Genomic DNA, 19138 nt, shown 5'->3' with positions numbered 1-19138 from the left:
ATCCCCCCCCATTAACACCTCCGTGGGCAACTGTGGGTGCACCCCCACGTCCTTGGGGCCCTCCTTGTCCCCCCACTTTAGGTGTACCCTCGCGACAGGCACCCTGAATGGGGTCCCGATCACACCCCTCAGGGTCAGGTAGGTGTTGGGCACCATCCGATCTAGGCCCACCACCTCGGGCCAGGCCAGCGTCACCTCTGCGCCCGTGTCCCAGTACCCAGTGACCTCCTTCCCGTCTATCTCCAGGGGGACAAGGCACTCGCTCCGAAGGGGCAGCCCTGTGCCTACCCTGTAAACCCAAAACTCAGGGCGGGGAGCATCCAGCCCCTCGGAGGGGACAGCCCGGGGCCCCCCTCCCTCCTTCGCAGGGGTTACGCGGCCAGCCCCCCTTTCCTGCGAACGCTGCCCCTCATCCGGCTGGGTCTCTACCAAGTTGACCCGGTGTGGGGTTGGTATGCTCAGTTTGTCCCGGAGCTTGGGGCACTGGGCCCGTATGTGGCCCGGTTGGCCACATTGATAGCAGCCCATGTCTCGTGGGTCCCCTCGAGTGGGACGGCTGGACCTGACGCTAGATGTTTCCCTTTGGTGGGGGTCCTCCCTCGGCCCCGTCTGGGAGGTCTCCTGGTGAATCTCCCTCTGCGTCGAGGCAGACCTGCTACTTTGAGACGCCTCCCTATTATCCCCTGCCCGACTGTCCATGTATTGGTCGGCCAGCTGGCCTGCGTGCTGCGGGTTCTCCGGCTTTTGGTCCATTAACCACAGCCTCAGGTCGGATGGGCACTGCGCATACAGGTGCTCCAGTATGACTAGGTCAAGCAGGTCCTCTCTAGTTTGGGCCCCAGCTGTCCACTTGCGGGCATATCCCTGCGCCCGGTTGACCAGTTGTAGGTAGGTGACCTCCCGGGTCTTACGTTGACTCCGGAACCTCTTCCGGTACATCTCCGGGGTCAGCCCAAACTCGCGGAGCAGGGCCTCTTTGAACAGGTTGTAGTCCCCTGCCTCCGCCCCTTTCATTCGGCTGTACACCTCCACGGCGGTGGGGTCCAGTAAGGGGGTGAGGCGCCGGATCCTGTCTGCAGGGGCAACCTGGCGCAGCTCGCAGGCATTCTCAAAGGCCATCAGGAAGGTGTCTATGTCCTCCCCCTCCTTACGCCGGGCCAGGAAGCTCTTATCAAAGCTCTTTGTAGGCTTGGGCCCCCCCTCACTCCCCGCAGCCGGGGCCTCCCTGTTGTTCAGCTGGGCCATGGCCAGCTCATGACTGCGCTGCTTCTCCTTCTCCCTTTCCTCGTGTTCGCGTTGCTTCTCCTTCTCCCTCTCCTCGAATTCGCGCTGCTTCTGCCGGTCCTCCATCTCCATCCGTTTGATCTCCCTCTCCAAGTCCAGCCGCCTGAGTTTCACGGAGGCCGAGCGTCGCCGGGACGATCCCCTGCCGGCCGGGGGGGTCACGGTGCCCTCCGTAGCTGGGCTCCTCCTCCCCCTCCCCCTAGGCCTAGGGTTGGGGGGTCTCGAGGAGCCCTCAGCGGCCGGCTGACCACTCCCAGCGGGGACAGACACTGGTGCCTGTGCTGCATCGGCCTGGCTGCTTCCCGCAGAGACAGGGACCGGTTCATCCCTGCGATCCCTCTCCTCCAGCCGGGCAATCAGCTGGGCCTTGGTGAGCTTCCCACAGCGCAGCCCCCTCTGCTTGCACTGCTCCACCAGGTTGCACTTGCGCTTCTGGGAATACATCTTCCTGCTGGTTGCTTGTAGGCTGGGGTGCTCGCCGCTCCCCACGGGTTCCAGGGGGACCCCTAGTGTGCCAGTCCTTGAGGTCACCACCTCTCTGCCAGGGTCGAGCTGCAGCCTCCTCCGCCCCGGGGACCGCTCGCTGTGATCCCCCGGGGGACCCTGTTACTGCAAAGTCCTTCTCTCTGGCCACACTCGCCCAGGGGTGAATCACCCCTTCGGTTTACTGCTCCCCAGTCACTTACTGCAGGAAGCGCCGTCCACGGGGTGCAGTCATCCCACCGCTACCACCAGTTGTCACGGAGTGTAGGGGAGCCAGGCCCTGCACCCCCGGGCTCCCTGCCGATTCCCCAGGACTCTCAGCAGCCAGCAAAGCAGAAGGTTTTTTTAGACGACAGGAACACAGCCCAGGACAGGGTCTTGCAGGCACAGATAACCAGATCCCCCCGGTTAGCTCCATCTTGGGGGGCCTCCCAGCCCCCCCTCGGGGATCAGAGCCCGGTCTCCCTGCCTCCCCTCTGTTCTTCAGCCAACTCCAATCTGCCCAGCCCCCCTCCGGCCCCTCCTCCCTGCTCTGCCTCTTTCCCGGGCCAGGAGGTCACCTGACCCCTTTGTCTCCAACACCTTCAGTTGGCACCTTTGCAGGGAGGGGCCGGGCCATCCATTGCTAGGCGACAGAGTGTCAGGCATTTGCTGCATGGCCTTTTGCTGCTAGATACTTAGGAAGTGTCCCCAGCCCCCAGTGCGAACAGTCCCACTTCGTCACAGGGGGGAGCCAGCACCCCCCGGAGGGGACGGGCCCCTGCCCCATTCCCACCCCCTGAGCCAGCCAGTCCCCGCCCTGGGGCCGGGGGGAGCCGGGCCCCGTGTCACCTTTGCAGGTAGACTTCTCCTCCGAGCCGCCGCTGGCCTCCTGCCCGGAGCAGAGGAACCGGTCGGTCACCACCTGCGACACGTCCGACACGTTGGCGTAGATCATGCCGGGCTGGACGGCGCCAGCGATGCACGAAGGGCGCTGGGGGGAGAGCTGGGGCTTAGCCGGGTGCCCGGATTCCTGGGTTCTCTCCCACCTCGGGCGGGGGCAGGACTCCTGGGTTCTCTCCCAGCTCGGGGGGGGGGCAGGACTCCTGGGTTCTCTCCCACCTCGGGGGGGGGGCAGGACTCCTGGGTTCTCTCCCAGCTCGGGGGGGGGGCAGGACTCCTGGGTTCTCTCCCAGCTCGGGGGGGGGCAGGACTCCTGGGTTCTCTCCCACCTCGGGCGGGACTGGCGCGGCTCCGGTGGGCACAGGCCCCGTGTCCGCGGTTCCGCGTGTGCCCAGCACAACTGCCAGAGCCCACAGCCTGGCCTGTCTCCCCAGGGAGAGGTCACAGCGCCAACAGTAACACAAGTGTGTGTGCATGCCGCGGGGGGTGCACACGCGCATCGGGGGGTGTGGGTGAGGGTGTCTGTGAGGGAGACTGTGTGTGTGTGTGCGCGCGCGTCGGGGCGCGTGCGAGGGAGACCGGGGGCACCCGCGCGTGTCGGGGCGCGTGCGAGGGAGACCGGGGGGGGCGCGTGTCAGTCCAGCTCCTGCTCCAGGCACAGCCGGGCTCCCCCTGCCCCCCAGCTCAGTAGAGACACCCCCCCATCAGCCCCCTCAGCTCCCCCAGAGCAGCTGGGGCGGGGCACAGGGGGACACCCCCCATCAGCCCCCCCAGCTCCCCCAGAGTAGCTGGGGCGGGGCACAGGGGCAGCATCTTCTCCCTGCTGCAAACGCAGGTGCCCCCCCCGGGGCCAGACCCCCCCCGCTCGGGGGCCCGGGGCCCCACCTACCGACTTGTTGTTCTTGATTTGCACGTTTAACCTCTCCTTGGCCAGGGAGACGAAGTGGGCGGGGACCCGCTCCAGCCCCAGCAGCTCCAGCTCTGCAGGCAGACAGCCGGGTTAGGGCCGGACGCCTGGGTCCCCAGACGGGCAGCGGGGGCCAGACGCCTGGGTCCCCGGACGGGCAGCGGGGGCCGGGTTAGGGCCGGACGCCTGGGTCCCCAGACGGGCAGCGGGGGCCAGACGCCTGGGTCCCCGGACGGGCAGCGGGGGCCGGGTTAGGGGCGGACGCCTGGGTCCCCGGACGGGCAGCGGGGGCCGGGTTAGGGGCGGACGCCTGGGTCCCCGGACGGGCAGCGGGGGCCGGGTTAGGGCCGGACGCCTGGGTCCCCGGACGGGCAGCGGGGGCCGGGTTAGGGCCGGACGCCTGGGTCCCCGGACGGGCAGCGGGGGCCAGACGCCTGGGTCCCCGGATGGGCAGCGGGGGCCGGGTTAGGGCCGGACGCCTGGGTCCCCGGACGGGCAGCGGGGGCTGGGGCAGGACGCCTGGGTCCCTGGATGGGCAGGAGGGGTTAGTGATTGTGGCAGAGAGGGGGGCTGGGGCCAGGACTCCTGGGTCCCCGGATGGGCGGAGGGGTTAGTGGTTGTGGCAGAGAGGGGGGCTGGGGCCAGGACGCCTGGGTCCCCGGATGGGCAGAGGGGTTAGTGGTTGTGGCAGAGAGGGGGGCTGGGGCAGGACGCCTGGGTCCCCGGATGGGCAGGGGGTTAGTGGCTGAAGCAGGAGGGGCCTGTCATACCTATGGCGGGAAGGGAGCAGCCCTCCTGTGCACAATGCTCCGAAATCCCGCCTGGCCAGACACCAAAGCCTCTTTCCTGCCGCGGGTGAAGCGGCTCCGGTCACCTGGCTGGCACCCGACCCAAAGGACCAGTAAGGGGACAGGAGACTTTCAAATCCTGGGGGGGGGGTTGTGTGGCTCTTTGTTTGAGGGTGTCGCTCTCGGGGCTAAGAGGGACCCGCCATCGTCCCGAGCCAGGGCCTGTATCGCCAACCCGCAAGGAGCAGCCGGCGGGCGGGTCGGGGTCTGGTTTCTCAGCTTGCGACTGGGCCTTTGCTGGAGGGTTTCACCCGGTTGCTGTGACCGGGAGCCCTGGTCTCTGGGCGCCAGGAATCTGAGTCCCGGGACAGGTAGTTTCTGGCCTGATTTACAGAGATGATTTTTCCTTTTCTCTCTTTAATTCAAAGCCGCCTTTTGAAGAACCTGCTTCATTTCCCCCTGGGTTAAGATCCAGGGGTTGGAGCTGGATTCCCCAGGCATGGGGGGGGAGGGGGCGATGGTTAAATCCCCCCTGGGTTAAGATCCAGGGGTCGGGGCTGGACTCCCCAGGCATGGGGGGGGAGGGGGCGATGGTTAAATCCCCCCCGGGGTTAAGATCCAGGGGTCGGAGCTGGACTCCCCAGGCCTTGGGGGGGGGAGGGGGCGATGGTTAAATCCCCCCTGGGTTAAGATCCAGGGGTCGGAGCTGGACTCCCCAGGCATTGGGGGGGGAGGGTTACATCCCCCCAGCGGTAAGATCCAGGGGTCGGAGCTGGACTCCCCAGGCATTGGGGGGGGAGGGGGCGATGGTTAAATCCCCCCTGGGTTAAGATCCAGGAGTCGGAGCTGGACTCCCCAGGCATTGGGGGGGGGAGGGGGCGATGGTTAAATCCCCCCTGGGTTAAGATCCAGGGGTCGGAGCTGGACTCCCCAGGCATTGGGGGGGGAGGGGGCGATGGTTAAATCCCCCCCGGGTTAAGATCCAGGGGTCGGAGCTGGACTCCCCAGGCATGGGGGGAGGGGGCGATGGTTAAATCCCCCCGGGTTAAGATCCAGGGGTCGGAGCTGGACTCCCCAGGCATGGGGGGAGGGGGCGATGGTTAAATCCCCCCGGGTTAAGATCCAGGGGTCGGAGCTGGACTCCCCAGGCATTGGGGGGGGAGGGGGTGATGGTTAAATCCCCCCGGGGTTAAGATCCAGGGGTCGGAGCTGGACTCCCCAGGCATGGGGGGAGGGGGCGATGGTTAAATCCCCCCGGGTTAAGATCCAGGGGTCGGAGCTGGACTCCCCAGGCATTGGGGGGGGGAGGGGGCGATGGTTAAATCCCCCCCGGGGTTAATAACCAGGGGTCGGAGCTGGACTCCCCAGGCATTGGTGGGGGGGGGGGGGGGCGATGGTTAAATCCCCCCCGGGGTTAAGATCCAGGGGTCGGAGCTGGACTCCCCAGGCATTGGGGGGGGGGGCGGGGGCGATGGTTAAATCCCCCCTGGGTTAAGATCCAGGGGTCGGAGCTGGACTCCCCAGGCATTGGGGGGGGAGGGGGCGATGGTTAAATCCCCCCCGCGGTTAAGATCCAGGGGTCGGAGCTGGACTCCCCAGGCATTGGGGGGGGGGAGGGGGCGATGGTTAAATCCCCCCCGGGGTTAAGATCCAGGGGTCGGAGCTGGACTCCCCAGGCATGGGGGGGGAGGGGGCGATGGTTAAATCCCCCCTGGGTTAAGATCCAGGGGTCGGAGCTGGACTCCCCAGGCATTGGGGGGGGAGGGGGCGATGGTTAAATCCCCCCTGGGTTAAGATCCAGGGGTCGGAGCTGGACTCCCCAGGCATTGGGGGGGGGCGATGGTTAAATCCCCCCTGGGTTAAGATCCAGGGGTCGGAGCTGGACTCCCCAGGCATTGGGGGGGGAGGGGGCGATGGTTAAATCCCCCCTGGGTTAAGATCCAGGGGTCGGAGCTGGACTCCCCAGGCATTGGGGGGGGAGGGTTAAATCCCTCCCTGGGTTAAGATCCAGGGGTCGGAGCGCTGGTCCCCCGGGACTCGCTGGAGGCCTCTCTCAAGACTCGCCAGGGAAGGAGCCAGCCCGTGGGCGCGGTGGCAGCACGACCAGATCTCAGCTGCTCATTCAGTTTGGGGTCCACATGCAGGTCCCCGTATCTGGGCAGGAACCGCGACACGCCGGGCGGCCAGCGGCGAGGGCTGCTTTAGGACCCGAAAGCCGGTGAGATTCTGGCTCCGGTGCGGCTGCAGAAAGCGGAGCTGGGAAGGTGGCGGCGGCTCCAGGCAGAGGGGCTCTGGTTTAACAGAAGGTTTCAAGCCGCGAGCAGGCAGCCAGGTGAGCGGAGCCGCTTCACCCTCGGCAGGAAAGAGGCTTTGGTGTCTGGCCAGGCGGGATTTCGGAGCATTGTGCACAGGAGGGCTGCTCCCTTCCCGCCATAGGTATGACAGGGGCTGAAGCAGGACTCCTGGGTTCGGTCCTTGGAAGAGCGGGGTGGGGGTGGGGGTTAGTGAGGGTTAAAATCAGAGGGGGCATTTGGGGGGCTGAGTGGGGGTCACCCCACCCTGGTTTCTGCTTTCCACTCAGCACAGAGGTTTTCACACGGGGCCGGGCCGGGAGCTGGCAGATTGGAAGCGGGTGGGAGGCACCCGGCCCCACCCCCCGCGCCGCTTCCTGGGGCGCCAGGCTGGAGGGACACACGAGGCCGGGACGTCGCACGCACCGTGATCCTTGCACGTCGCCCGCTGGGGCTTCTTCAGAGCTCGGTTCGCTCGCACCGTGCAGGGCAGGCAGATGGGTCTGGGGAGGAGACAGACGGGCGTGAGCTGGGGCCGGGGGGAACCAGCGCCCCCCAGAGGGGCCAGGCCTCTGCCCCATTCCCGCCCCCCTGAGCCAGCCAGTCCCTGCCCTGGGGCCGGGGGGAGCCGGCGCCCCCCAGAGGGGCCAGGCCCCTGCCCCATTCCCGCCCCCCCTGAGCCACCCAGGCCCTGCCCTGGGGCCGGGGGGAGCCGGTGCCCCCCAGAGGGGCCAGGCCCCTGCCCCATTCCCCGCCCCCCTGAGCCAGCCAGTCCCTGCCCTGGGGCCGGGGGGAGCCGGCGCCCCCCAGAGGGGCCAGGCCCCTGCCCCATTCCCGCCCCCCCTGAGCCAGCCAGGCCCTGCCCTGGGGCCGGGGGGAGCCGGCGCCCCCCAGAGGGGCCAGGCCCCTGCCCCATTCCCGCCCCCCCTGAGCCAGCCAGGCCCTGCCCTGGGGCCGGGGGGAGCCGGTGCCCCCCAGAGGGGCCAGGCCCCTGCCCCATTCCCGCCCCCCTGAGCCAGCCAGGCCCTGCCCCATTCCCGCCCCCCTGAGCCAGCCAGGCCCTGCCCTGGGGCCGGGGGGAGCCAGCGCCCCCCAGAGGGGCCAGGCCCCTGCCCCATTCCCTGTCCCCCTGAGCCAGCCAGTCCCTGCCCTGGGGCCGGATCGGTGCCCCCCAGAGGGGCCAGGCCCTGCCCTGGGGCCGGATCGGTGCCCCCCAGAGGGGCCAGGCCCCTGCCCCGCTGCCCGCGCTCTCACCGGACCCGCCCGGAGAACTGCACGGCGTGCTGCAGCTCGACGAGCGACACGTCGTAGTCGTAGAACTCGGTGATGCCCTGGCTGGCCTTGGCCGTGACGTTGTACCGCGGGTGGTCGATCCTCCTCTTGATGGGGATATCCGTCCGCTCTGCCACACACACAGCCTGAGGCCCGGCCCGGCCCCACGGCTGCCCCTCACAGCCTGGGACGAAGTGGGACTGGTCATACTGGGGGCTGGGGACAGATCCTAAGTATCTAGCAGCAAAAGGCCATGCAGCAAATGCCTGTCACTCTGTCTCCTAGCAACGGATGGCCCGGCCCCTCCCTGCAAAGGTGCATCTCAAGGTGTGGGAGACAAAGGGGTCAGGTGACCTCCTGGCCCGGGAAGGAGCAGAGCAGAGAGGAGGGGCCGGAGGGGGCTGGGCAGACTGGAGCTGGCTGGGGATAGAGGGGAAGCAGGGGGAGAGGGCTCTGATCCCCGAGGGGGCTGTGGGGCTCCTGGGGCCCCAAGATGGACCTAACCGGGGGGATCCTGTTATCTGGGCCTGCAAGACCCTGTCCTGGCCTGTGCTCCTGTCGTCTAAATAAACCTTCTGCTTTACTGGCTGCTGAGAGTCCTGGGGAATCGCAGGGAGCCCGGGGGTGCAGGGCCTGAATCCCCCACACTCCGTGACACAGCCCCCAGCCCGGACGCCCCTCCGGACACTGGCCCGGCCCCACGGCCGCCCCTCACAGCCCCCAGCCCGGACGCCCCTCGGGACACGGGGCTGGCCCCACGGCCGCCCCTCACAGCCCCCAGCCCGGACGCCCCTCGGGACACAGGGCTGGCCCCTGCCTGCAGCTCCAGGCGCCCCTCGGCCAAGCGAGAGGGGCAGAGAAGGGAACGGAGCTCATTCGGGGGCTGGTCCGTGCGCCTGGGCCCGCTCAGCTTGGCAAAGAGACGACCGAGGGGGCTGGAGAGCGGGACCCGGGGCGTGTTATTCGCCCCTTCCCGGCACGCAGGAAGTGACCAGGCTGCGGGCTCCACGCCCCGACAACCTGTGGAACTCACTGCCGGAGGATGCCCTAAGGCCAAAGCTCCAGGAGGCTGGGGCCGGGGTGGCTGCTAGCCGGGCGGGGCAGGGACGCAGCCCTCGGACTGCCAGAGGCTGGGCTGGGCCGTGCTCTGTTGTTCCCTATGGGGCGGCTCTCCGGCCCGGCAGCAGGGCCCGGGCCAGCGGAGGCGCCAGGCTGGGCTTTCACAAGCCACTGGCCAGGGGCGCGGCGAGGGGAACGAAGGGCCCGGGTCAGGTTGGAGCTGAGGAAAGGTCGGACGGGGGAGAAGGGCCCAGGGAGACCCGCGCTGGAGGTGACTCTGCCAGCGGGCGCATGCCAGGAAAGAGGCTAGTGGTTAGAGCAGGGGCTGGGAGCCAGGACTCCTGGGTTCTCTCCCGGCTCTGGGAGGGGAGTGGGGGCTGGTGGGTTGGAATGGGTGGGCTGGGAGCCCGGACTCCTGGGTTCCGAGGGCCGAGTGCTGTCTGGGGTCACTTACCCACTTGCACTCTCCAGAGGGACGTGTCTGTCACCTGGTTGAAGCAGTGTGCGGCCGTCAGGACCCACGAGTCAGAAACCAGGGACCCCCGGCACGATGCGCCTGTCGTCCCCTACGGACAGGGAGAGGGGCCAATGCAGGGAGGGGCATGGGAGGAGCGCTCCCCCCAGCACTGCCAGGGGGCCCTGCGGTGCTCACAGCTCCCCCAGGGAGGGAGGGAACAGGACCCAGGTGTCCGGGACAGCGGTCTCAGCCCCCAGGAAGGGAGGGAACAGGACCCAGGTGTCCGGGACAGCGGTCCCAGCCCCCAGGGAGGGAGGGAACGGGACCCAGGTGTCCAGGACAGTGGTCCCAGCCCCCAGGGAGGGAGGGAACGGGACCCAGGTGTCCGGGACAGCGGTCCCAGCCCCCAGGGAGGGAGGGAACGGGACCCAGGTGTCCAGGACAGCGGTCCCAGCCCCCAGGGAGGGAGGGAACGGGACAGCATCCCCCCAAAGGGCTCAGCAGACAGACCCACCTTGATGAGCACGTGCCAGGGGTTCTGCTGCTGGTGCGTGGCGGTCTGTGAATCGTTCCCCAGCCCGCAGAGATTCTGGATATTTGTGGGGTCTGCGCCGTGGGGGGGAAGAGGGTTAGTCCTTGGGGTCACTGCTTGCCAACCCCTCTGTGTCCCCCCCATGCCCTAAGGTGACTGTCCTGGAAGACCCCGAAGCCCACATGGCCAAATAGTCCCAGCGGAGCCCCCCTCCCCCAAACCAAAATGGTGCCCCATGGGAAGAGACCCTCCCCCGGCTTGGTTCCCCTCTGGGAGAGACGCCCCCACCCAGTTCCAGACACGGAGACGAGACACCCCAGCCCTCCTCCTTGGCAGCCTGGCTAGACAGCCTGCAAAGATGAGGCCCCCGCGCTGTGATGGGGGACGCCACGCCCGCTGTCGGCCCCGACGTACCCAGGACATCCTCGAACGCAGCCTTGAGATTCTGGCTGGACTCCATCATGAAGGCATGTCTCTCCCCTTCCTTCTTGGAAGCGATCTCATTAAGGCCCGCCCAGTCCACCTCCTGTGTCCCAATCCCAAAGGCATAGATATCTAGGAGGCAAGTCAAGAAACTGCATGAGGGCACCGAGAATCCGAAGGGTTTGGAGCTGGTGTTGAGGCTGGAAAGTCACTGGAGAGCCCTGTCCCTGGTAGTGTGGAGTCTGCAACCAGCAGCGTGCCCAGAACCAATTATTAGGGCATTTTGGAACCCAGCAGTGCTTAGAAATGGTGTTGAGGGACCTAGAACCTGTGCTGAGGCACCTAGAACAAATAGTGCAAATACCCCAGCAGAGAGGCACTAGGACTGGTACTGTGGTGCCTAGAATTGGCACAGTGCCTAAAACTTATTACTAGGGCATAAGAACGGCCATACTTGGTCAGACCAAAGGTCCATCTAGCCCAGTGTCCTGTCTTCTGACAGTGCCCAATGCCAGGTGCTTCAAAGGGAATGATCAGAACAGGTAATCATCAAGTGAGCCATCCCCTGTTGTTCATTCCCAGCTTCTGACAAACAGAGGCCCTAGGACCAGCTAGGACCTAATAATGCCTAGAACCCAGAGTAGAAGGAATCGGGTAGTGAGGAATAGGGTGCACAGAGGAACTTGGAAATTGTAGCATAGAGATGCTAAAACTGAGTTATCATTATTCATACCTATAACTGGCACCTAGAATCAAGAAAGCAGAAAACTTGGTAGCAAGTTGAGCTATTCAAAAGTTTAAATGTGGAACGTCCCTCTCCCTGAACAAAGGAAAATGACCTTTTTGGTAAAAAATGTTCAGCAGGTAATATCAATTTTCAGTTACAATTGAAAAAAACTAATTTCATAGCCAAGTCTGGTCTTGGGAAAACAGGACAAGTGTAAGTGGTACCTAGAACCAGCGGTACAAATAACTTGGTAGTAAGCTACTGAGCTGCTTAGGATGGGTGTTGAAGCACCTAGAACCAGCAGTGGTAATATCTTCATAGAGGAGTGCTATTGGGATACCCAGAAGAGATGAAACAACCTGTTAGGTAGCAGGACTAACACAGAGGGCATCCAGAATGTATGTAGACACATCTAGAACCAATGTTGCAAAGAACATGCTGCTGCCATACCAACAGGTGATATTAAATCATTTAAAACCAACAGTACAAATAACCTGTTGTGAAGGCACTGGGGTATACAGAGTTGATATAACACCAGGACAGAGTATGCTGGGCTGGTTAAACTTGGGCTTAAAGTGCCTGGTACCCCTGTTGAGGCACCTGAAGCCAAGAATACAAATAGAATACTGATGCGTCTAGAACTGGGAATTCCCAGATCCCTGAACTAGTTTTTAGGCACCTAGAACTCATAGCGCCCAGATCCTGGCATTGCAGCGCCAAGGAAGATATTGACAACTGTAGCCACTGCCAAGTAATGAAACACCTAGAACTGGCATTGAGGCACCTAGAACAGGTAGATCACATCAGTGAAGGACTGCAACCATCACTGGTATGTGGGATGGACCCAAGTGTGTTGGCAGACTCACCTAGGTAGTCTTTCCTGTCTGGCTTGATCTCTAGAACATCTTCTATCTTGGCTACCGCATCCTTGGGGGATCCTCCCATGTTGTATTTGCCTGAAACAACATCCTATGGGTTAGCAGATATGGCCCATTCCCTTCCCCCAAGACAGGGGCACATTGACAAGGGGCTATGTAGTTGGGAAGCTTGACCTGTACCCACTGAGGGTGGGGGTCAGATAACCCTTTCCCTGGTCCCCAAAGAATGGAACAGTCGCTCCTCACCATCTGTCAGCACAATGATGGCGTGCCGGATTTCCTTCCATGCATCCGGCTTGCCATCCCGTTTGAAGGACTCCTTCTGGAACAGGATCATGTTATACACCTCCAGCAGCGCTGCTCGGGTGTTGGTCCCAGTCCCGTTGCCATGGTCTGCAAAAGGATAAAATACCCCATATACCTAGAACCCAGGATACAGTGAGAAGCATCTGAAACCCATGTGGGGGAGCCTAGAGCCAGTAATGACAATAGATTGAATAGATCTATCTAGAGGCAGTGGAATCTAGAGCTGAATTCCAGAGGTGATGCGTGAGGGGGCATGTGGGATCATGTTCCTTCCTCCCCCCCAGATTTGCTGCTTGGCTTGGACAGAACATGCTCACGTGGACTGAGCATGCTCAGTAACAGTGCTGAAGCCAGCTGCCCTCGCTCTTCCCTCCCCCCAATCACCAGGCATGGGTCATCTCTGCTGGTGGTGATGCATCTAGAGTCTTAAAGGAGGTGCAGCTATTGAAGCACCTAGAACCTATAATACCCATGAGTCGTGTTGAGGCATCTAGAACCAATAATACCTGTGACTGGGGTTGAGGTGCCCAGAACCAATAGTGTCCACAAGTGGTGCTAAGTCATCAAGAACCAACAGTGCCCAGGACTAGTGTTGAGGCAACTAAAATTCTAGTGAGATTAAGGGCTGATATTGAGGCACTTAGGACTTAACATTTCCTCCCACTCGATTTCACTCAGCATTTTCCTTAGTTTGGGGAAATTAGTTCTCTTGAAGCACTAAATATATATATTTCTGGCTGGGACTGTCTCTGTTTGCTCATATTGAATGCAATCAGGTCATGATCATTGGTCTCTAGGCAACCACCAACTTCCAGTCCAGTGATCAATTCCTCTTTATCTGTCATAGTAAGATCCAAAATAGAGTTAGTTCATGGTGGGTGCAATACTTTCTGAGTTAGCAAATTACATTCTATTATTTTTTTTAAAACCCTAATGATGGTTTATTACTGGCTTGATGAGACCACCAGCGTCCATCTCCCAATCTGAAGGCAGGTGTTGAGGCACCTAGAACCCAAGTAATATCCAGGGTCCTGAGGAACCTAATACGGGGTGTGAATGGTATTGACAGCCCGAGACCCCCATGCATTAGGGAGGCCCCGTGAAGAGGAAGCATGCAGGACCTTGAAAATTCATCCCCGTCTTTGTCTTTTTAATAACTTCAGTCGCATCAGAAGCTTCAGGATCATAAATGGAAACAATTTTCTTGGGCTTGGTGGCGTAGGAGATCACAGCAAAGCTGGACGCTACTTCAAAGCTGTCAATCTGGAACGGGTGAGAGATCAGGAGGGAGCAGGAAACAGAAGAGGAGAAAAGGGTGTGAGAACAGGAAAGCGAGCTCTGGCAATGAGAGACACCTAGACCCAGTGCTGAGGGGCCCAGAGAGGGTACGGAGCCATTTAAAACCAACACGGAGACACCTAGAATTTGCAGCACATGTGGCTGGTATTGAAGAATCTAGAACCCGAGGTGGCGGCACCTAGAACTTGCAATGTTTATACGCTGTCGTTGTAGGTAGAATCAGCATATGGACACCTAGACCTTGCAGCAGCCATATAAGGAAGAGAGATTCCTAGAACAGGGATAAAGGCACCTACAACTTGCAGCACTCATTGCTGGCACTGAAATACCTAGATCTGATGTGTGAGAAGCTACAATTTGCAGTGCCCATGGCTACTATTGAGATACCTAGAACAGGCATGCAGGCATCTAGAATCTGAAGCATTCATGGCTAGCCTTGGTATGTAGCACCTGCACACAAGCCCCTAGAACTTGCAGTGTCCATGGCTACTACTGAGATACCTAGAACAGGCATGCAGGCATCTAGAATCTGTAGCATTCATGGCTAGCCTTGGTATGTAGCACCTGCACACAAGCCCCTAGAACTTGCATCATCCATGGCTGGCGTTTGTCACGGAGTGTGGGGGGAGACAAGGCCCGGCACCCCCGGCTTCCTGCGATTCACCATGACTCTCAGCCAGCCAGGAAAGCAGCAGGTCTATTTAGCCGACAGGAGCACAGTCCCAGACAGGTCTTGCAGGCCCAGACAACAGGACCCCCCCAGTTAGGTCCGTCTTGGAGTCCCAGGGGCACCACAGCCCCCTTGGGGGATCAGAGCCCCATCTGGGCTCCCCTCCATTACACCAGCCAGCTCCTGAAACTCTAACTCCCTCCAGCGTCTCTCCCCCAGCCTCTCCCCGGCTCCTCCCCCAGCCTTCTTCCAGTTTCCCGGGCAGAGATGTCACCTGGCCTCCAACCACCTTCCTGGGTTCTTGTGTCACCTGCTCAGGTATCCTCCCTCAAGGTCAGTCTCCCATCCCCCAATGCAGATCGTCCTCCCAGGCCAACACTCCCCACTCAGCATTCATAGACCCCATTAAGAACAGTCCCAGTTCATCACAGCGTTGATGTACCTAGAACCAGCATGCAAGTGCACATAATTTGTGTCATCCATGTCTGGCAGTGAAGAACCTTTGAGCTGACATACAAGTACCTAGAACTTGCAGCATCCACAACAGACACTGAGGTGCCCGAAACCGCTAGAAATCGCAGCAGCCATGGCGGGTGTTGAGGCACTTAGAACCAGTGCTGAGACATAGTCCCTGACAGCGGAGCTGCCGCCCCCCGCCAGACTCACCCGGGCCACAATGTTCTCCACCCACTCCTTGAAGATCTGGAAGCTTTCGTTGTTGACGCTCCTGGAGGAGTCCACCAGCAGGTAGATGTTAACGAAGCTGTTCTCACTAAGAATGAGCCTGCGGCCCAGGAACGTTGCTGGGCAGGGGAACCGGGAGAGGTTATCCGCAGCATCCGGGGGGGGGGGATCCCCCCATGTGCCCCACCTCCCTTACACCCCCTAGTACCAACCCCTACTCCCTCAATGCCCTCCTCTCCCTATTGCCTCCCCCACCCCCATCTCTTGGGCTCCTGCCCCCACTGCATCCTCATCGCCAGGGCCGGCTTTAGGAAGTGCGGGGCCCAATTCGAACATTTGCGGCGGGGCCCCGGCAGGGATGACTAAAAAAAAAAAAATGTAAAAAAAAGCCTTTCATTTCTTAGCAACCGGTTCCTTGTAAAAAGTTCTGCTTTAAGGGATGTGCCACAGTATGTATTTTTTATACCAATAGGGTTACCATATGTCCGTATTTTTAAAAATTCCTCCCGGATGGCGATTTAAGAACCAAAAAGCTGGACATGTCCGGGAAAATACGGATGTACGTTAACCCTACCTAAAGTTCTTTTTTAAAAAGATGGGCCTGAACTAGAAATGAGCTCTGTTTCACATGTGTGGGTCCCCACCACGCCCTGGGAGTGTGCTAGGGTGACCAGATGTCCAGATTTTATAGGGACAGTCCCGATTTGGGGGTCTTTTTCTTATATAGGATCCTACTACCCCCCACTCCTGTTCCAATTTTTCACACTTGCTGTCTGGTCACCCTAGCGTGTGCACATGTGTGGGTCCTAGCTGTTCCCTGCCCCTCTCATTGAAGCAGGTGTGCAGGGTTACTGCCCTGGGAACTGCAGGGCACCAGTGGACATGGGGCTCGCTGGAGGCAGGGCAGGGGCTGACTGGAGTTAGGGTCTGGCTGCAAGCAGGGCAAGGGGTGTGGGGCTGGCTGGAGACGGGGATGTGGGGTGGGCTGGCTGGCTTCAGGCAGGGTCGCAGGGGGGTGCGGCAAGTGTTGGCAGGCCTGGAGACAGAGGAGTGCGGGACTCGCTGGCTTCAGGCAGGGGCGTGTGGCAGGGGTTGTCTGGAGACAGGGCAGGAGGTGCGGGGCTGGTGTGGGCAGGGGCTGGCTGCAGGCAGGGCAGGGAGTGCGGGGCTGGGTGCAGGCAGGGGCTGGGTGCAGGCAGGGGGTGTGGGTACAGGGGGTACAGCCCACCCTGTACGGTAAGTGCCTCCTCCTCCTCCCTCCCCCATCAGGGTAGCAGCAGCAGCCGCAGCCTGGGGCTCGGGGGATATTTAAAGGGCCTGTGGCTCCCCTGCTTCCACCGCCCCAGCCCTTTAAATAGCCATGGGAGCCCTGGGGAAGCGGCAGGGCTCCAGGGGCTATTTAAAGGACCAGGGCAGCAGAGGCAGCTGGAGCCCCCCGCTACCCCAGGACTCTGGGGGTTATTTAAAGGGCCTGGGGCTCCCCTGCTTCTACCACCCCGGCCCTTTAAATAGCCACGGGAGCCCTGGGGAAGTGGCGGGGTTCCAGGGGCTATTTAAAGGGCCGGGGCAGTAGAAGCAAGGGGAGCCCCAGACTTTTTAAACAGCCCCCAGGGCTCCAGCAGTGGGGCTCTGGTGGCAATTTAAAGGGCCTGAGGCTCCAGTCCCTGCTGGGAGCCCCAGGCCCTTTAAATTGCCCCCTGGGGAAGCTGGGCCACCCTGGTACAGCGCACTGGCAGGGCTTGGGTGCGGGGCCCTCTTAGGCGCGGGGCCCGATTCGGGGGAATTGGTTGAATTGGCCTAAAGCCGGCCCTGCTCATCGCCCCGCAGAGACCACCCTCTCCCCTTGGTCCCCCCCAGGGCCTGCCTCCCCCCACCCTCCCGGGCAGACTCACGTGGCTTTATGATGGAGGCGTTGAGGCTGGAGGAGGCTGAGGAGCTGGCCAGGCCCAAGACGTTGGAGAAAGAGGCTCCGAACTGGGCCCCGACGTCCTCCACCCGGTCGTAGGAGAAAGGGGCTGGGCGGGGGGGGAAGCAGGGCCCGTTAGCCAGGCCGCGTGGAGCATGGCGACGGAGGTTGGGGGAGACGGAGGGTCAAGGAGGGATGGGGAAGGGGACCCTGGGCAGGTGGGGGGGAGTTGCGGAGGGGGATGAAGGAGCCCCAGCGGTGGGGGAATCTGGAGGGGGTGGAGGGCCAGGAGGGGAGCCCTGGGCCAGGGATGGGGGTGGGGAGGAATCACTCACCTCTACAGCTGGGCTCGGCCCCCGACCACTCCCCGGCCTCGGTGCAGACGCGCTGCGCGGAGCCCACCAGAGACAGCCCCGCCTGGCAGCGGTAGGAGACCCGCTCGCCCAGCCGGTACCGGCTGCCGCTCTTCGTCGTCCCGGGCGGCACCCCGGGGTTGGGGCAGTGCTCAGCTGGGGGGAGAGAGAGGTGAGAACGGCCCCCCAATCCCTCTGTCTCCAACCCCCGGGACCCACTTCCACCCCTGAGCTCCCTGGGGACACGGGGGTGCTCGGGGGTACAGGGATATGGGGGCGCAGGGGGATATGGGGGGGCTCTCAGGGGATATGGGGGGGCAGGGGGATGGGGGCTCTCAGGGGATTTGGGGCAGAGGGGAAATGTGGGACTCTCAGGGGATATGGGGGCGCAGGGGGATGGGGGCTCTCAGGGGGATATGGGGGTGCAGGAGGATATGGGAGCAGAGGGGGAATGTGTGGGCTCTCAGGGGATATGGGGGCACAGGGGGATAAGGGGGCTCCCAGGGGGATATGGGGGCGCAGGAGGATAAGGGGGCACAGGAGGATAAGGGGGCTCTCAGGGGGATATGGGGGCAGAGGGGAAATGTGGGGCTCAGGGGGATATGGGGGTGCAGGGGGATGGGGGCTCAGGGGATAAGGGGGTCTCACCTCCATCGTCGCAGGCGGGGGTGCCCCCGTCCCAGTGCCCGTTCCCCTGGCAGACGCGCTGGGCCGGCCCCCGCAGCGTGTACCCGTCCAGGCACTCGAAGGTCAGGACGCTGCCCACGGGGTAGGACGCCCGACGTGGCTGGAACGAGCCGTTCTCAAATGCCAGTTGCGCCGGGCAGCGGATCTCTGAAACCAGAACAGAACCGGAGTGGAGAGAACCCAGGAGTCCTGGCTCCTGGCCCCCCATCCTCCTGGCCCACTAGACCCCACTCCCCTCCCAGAGCCGGGGATAGAACCCAGCAGTCCTGGCCCCCACCCCCCACCCCGCTTTAAACATGAGCCCCAGAGAAGCCCGGTCCCCGGGCACCCTGTACCTCGGCAGAGCGGCTGGGTGCGGACGGAGCCGGAGGGGGTGTGCAGCGGGGTCCAGTGCCCGTTGTCCCCGCAGACGCGGCTGCCCTGCGGGTAGGCGTAGAAGCCCGGGGGGCAGGAGTAGGTGAGGACGCTGCCCGGGCGGTACCCGTCCGACAGGGCGAACGTGCCATTGCGGATGCCCACGTCCTGGCCACAGGAGGGCGCTGCCTCCTGGGGGGGCTGCGCCCAGGCACCTGCGGGAGACGGGGGGAAGCAGGAATGAACGCCCGGCCCAAGGGAGGAGAGCGAGCGAGCGATTCGGAGGGAAAGGGAGAGAGAGAATATGATAAGGGGGGTGAGAACGAACGAACGAACAGGGGAATGAGAGAAAGGACGGACGGACGGCTGGACGGCCGGACGGCCTGCGAGAGGGGGAGGAAGAGGGATGGAGGCAGAAGCCGGGAGGGACGGGCTGCAGGACGGGGGGAACGAGAAACAGGCCCAATGAAGGAGTGTAGGGAGGACATTTCGCCCCCCCCCGCCCCCCGCACTCAGCTCGACTCCCCCGAACTCCCTCCGCGCCCTCGCTTGCCCCGTCCCTGGGGGGCTCTGCCCCCCCCGTACCTGGGTGGAGGGCGAGCAGCAGGAGGGCACAGAGGGAGGGGGCCATGGTGGGTCCTGGGGGGACTCGCGCACCTGCTCCCGGCCCCGGCCGCTCTGCTATGGAGAGCCTCCCCCATGGGCCCCTCCCTCCCCAGGCGATAGGGCTGGGCTCAGGCTGGCAGCGCTCCCTAGGGGGCAGGGCCGGTGCCCCCCAGGGCGGTGGGGGGGTCTGGCCTTGCAGCCCCGGGGTCAAGGGCTGTTTGTTCTGGTGACACACACGGGGTTGCACAAACAACGGCTCATTTCCCGGCTCCCCGGTTAATGGGTACAGG

The 19138-nt window shown here is 62.9% G+C and overlaps 1 protein-coding gene across 1 annotated transcript in view; it reads right to left on the bottom strand.

The window, feature by feature from the left end:
• The window catches only part of CFB (complement factor B), a 46482-nt gene extending 27594 nt beyond the window's left edge, over positions 1–18888 (bottom strand). Inside the window, exons 1-17 of the mRNA XM_044982870.1 lie at positions 18828–18888; positions 18224–18457; positions 17850–18035; positions 17184–17357; positions 16835–16957; positions 14925–15061; positions 13411–13552; positions 12230–12376; positions 11972–12061; positions 10370–10510; positions 9938–10029; positions 9421–9532; positions 8318–8625; positions 7890–8116; positions 7062–7138; positions 3539–3630; positions 2599–2740 (exon numbers count right to left, since the gene is read on the bottom strand). Of these exons, the coding sequence (XP_044838805.1) occupies positions 2599–2740; positions 3539–3630; positions 7062–7138; positions 7890–8116; positions 8318–8625; positions 9421–9532; positions 9938–10029; positions 10370–10510; positions 11972–12061; positions 12230–12376; positions 13411–13552; positions 14925–15061; positions 16835–16957; positions 17184–17357; positions 17850–18035; positions 18224–18457; positions 18828–18873 (2470 nt within the window). The 5' untranslated portion in view covers positions 18874–18888. The remainder of the gene's footprint in view (positions 1–2598; positions 2741–3538; positions 3631–7061; positions 7139–7889; positions 8117–8317; positions 8626–9420; positions 9533–9937; positions 10030–10369; positions 10511–11971; positions 12062–12229; positions 12377–13410; positions 13553–14924; positions 15062–16834; positions 16958–17183; positions 17358–17849; positions 18036–18223; positions 18458–18827) is intronic.
• Between the last annotated feature and the right edge of the window lie 250 nt (positions 18889–19138).

This window comes from Mauremys mutica, chromosome 12 (assembly GCF_020497125.1).
Source record: "Mauremys mutica isolate MM-2020 ecotype Southern chromosome 12, ASM2049712v1, whole genome shotgun sequence".
Taxonomy (NCBI): domain Eukaryota; kingdom Metazoa; phylum Chordata; order Testudines; family Geoemydidae; genus Mauremys; species Mauremys mutica.
Note: the sequence above shows the minus strand (reverse complement) of the source record. Positions and strands in the feature narration are given on the sequence as shown.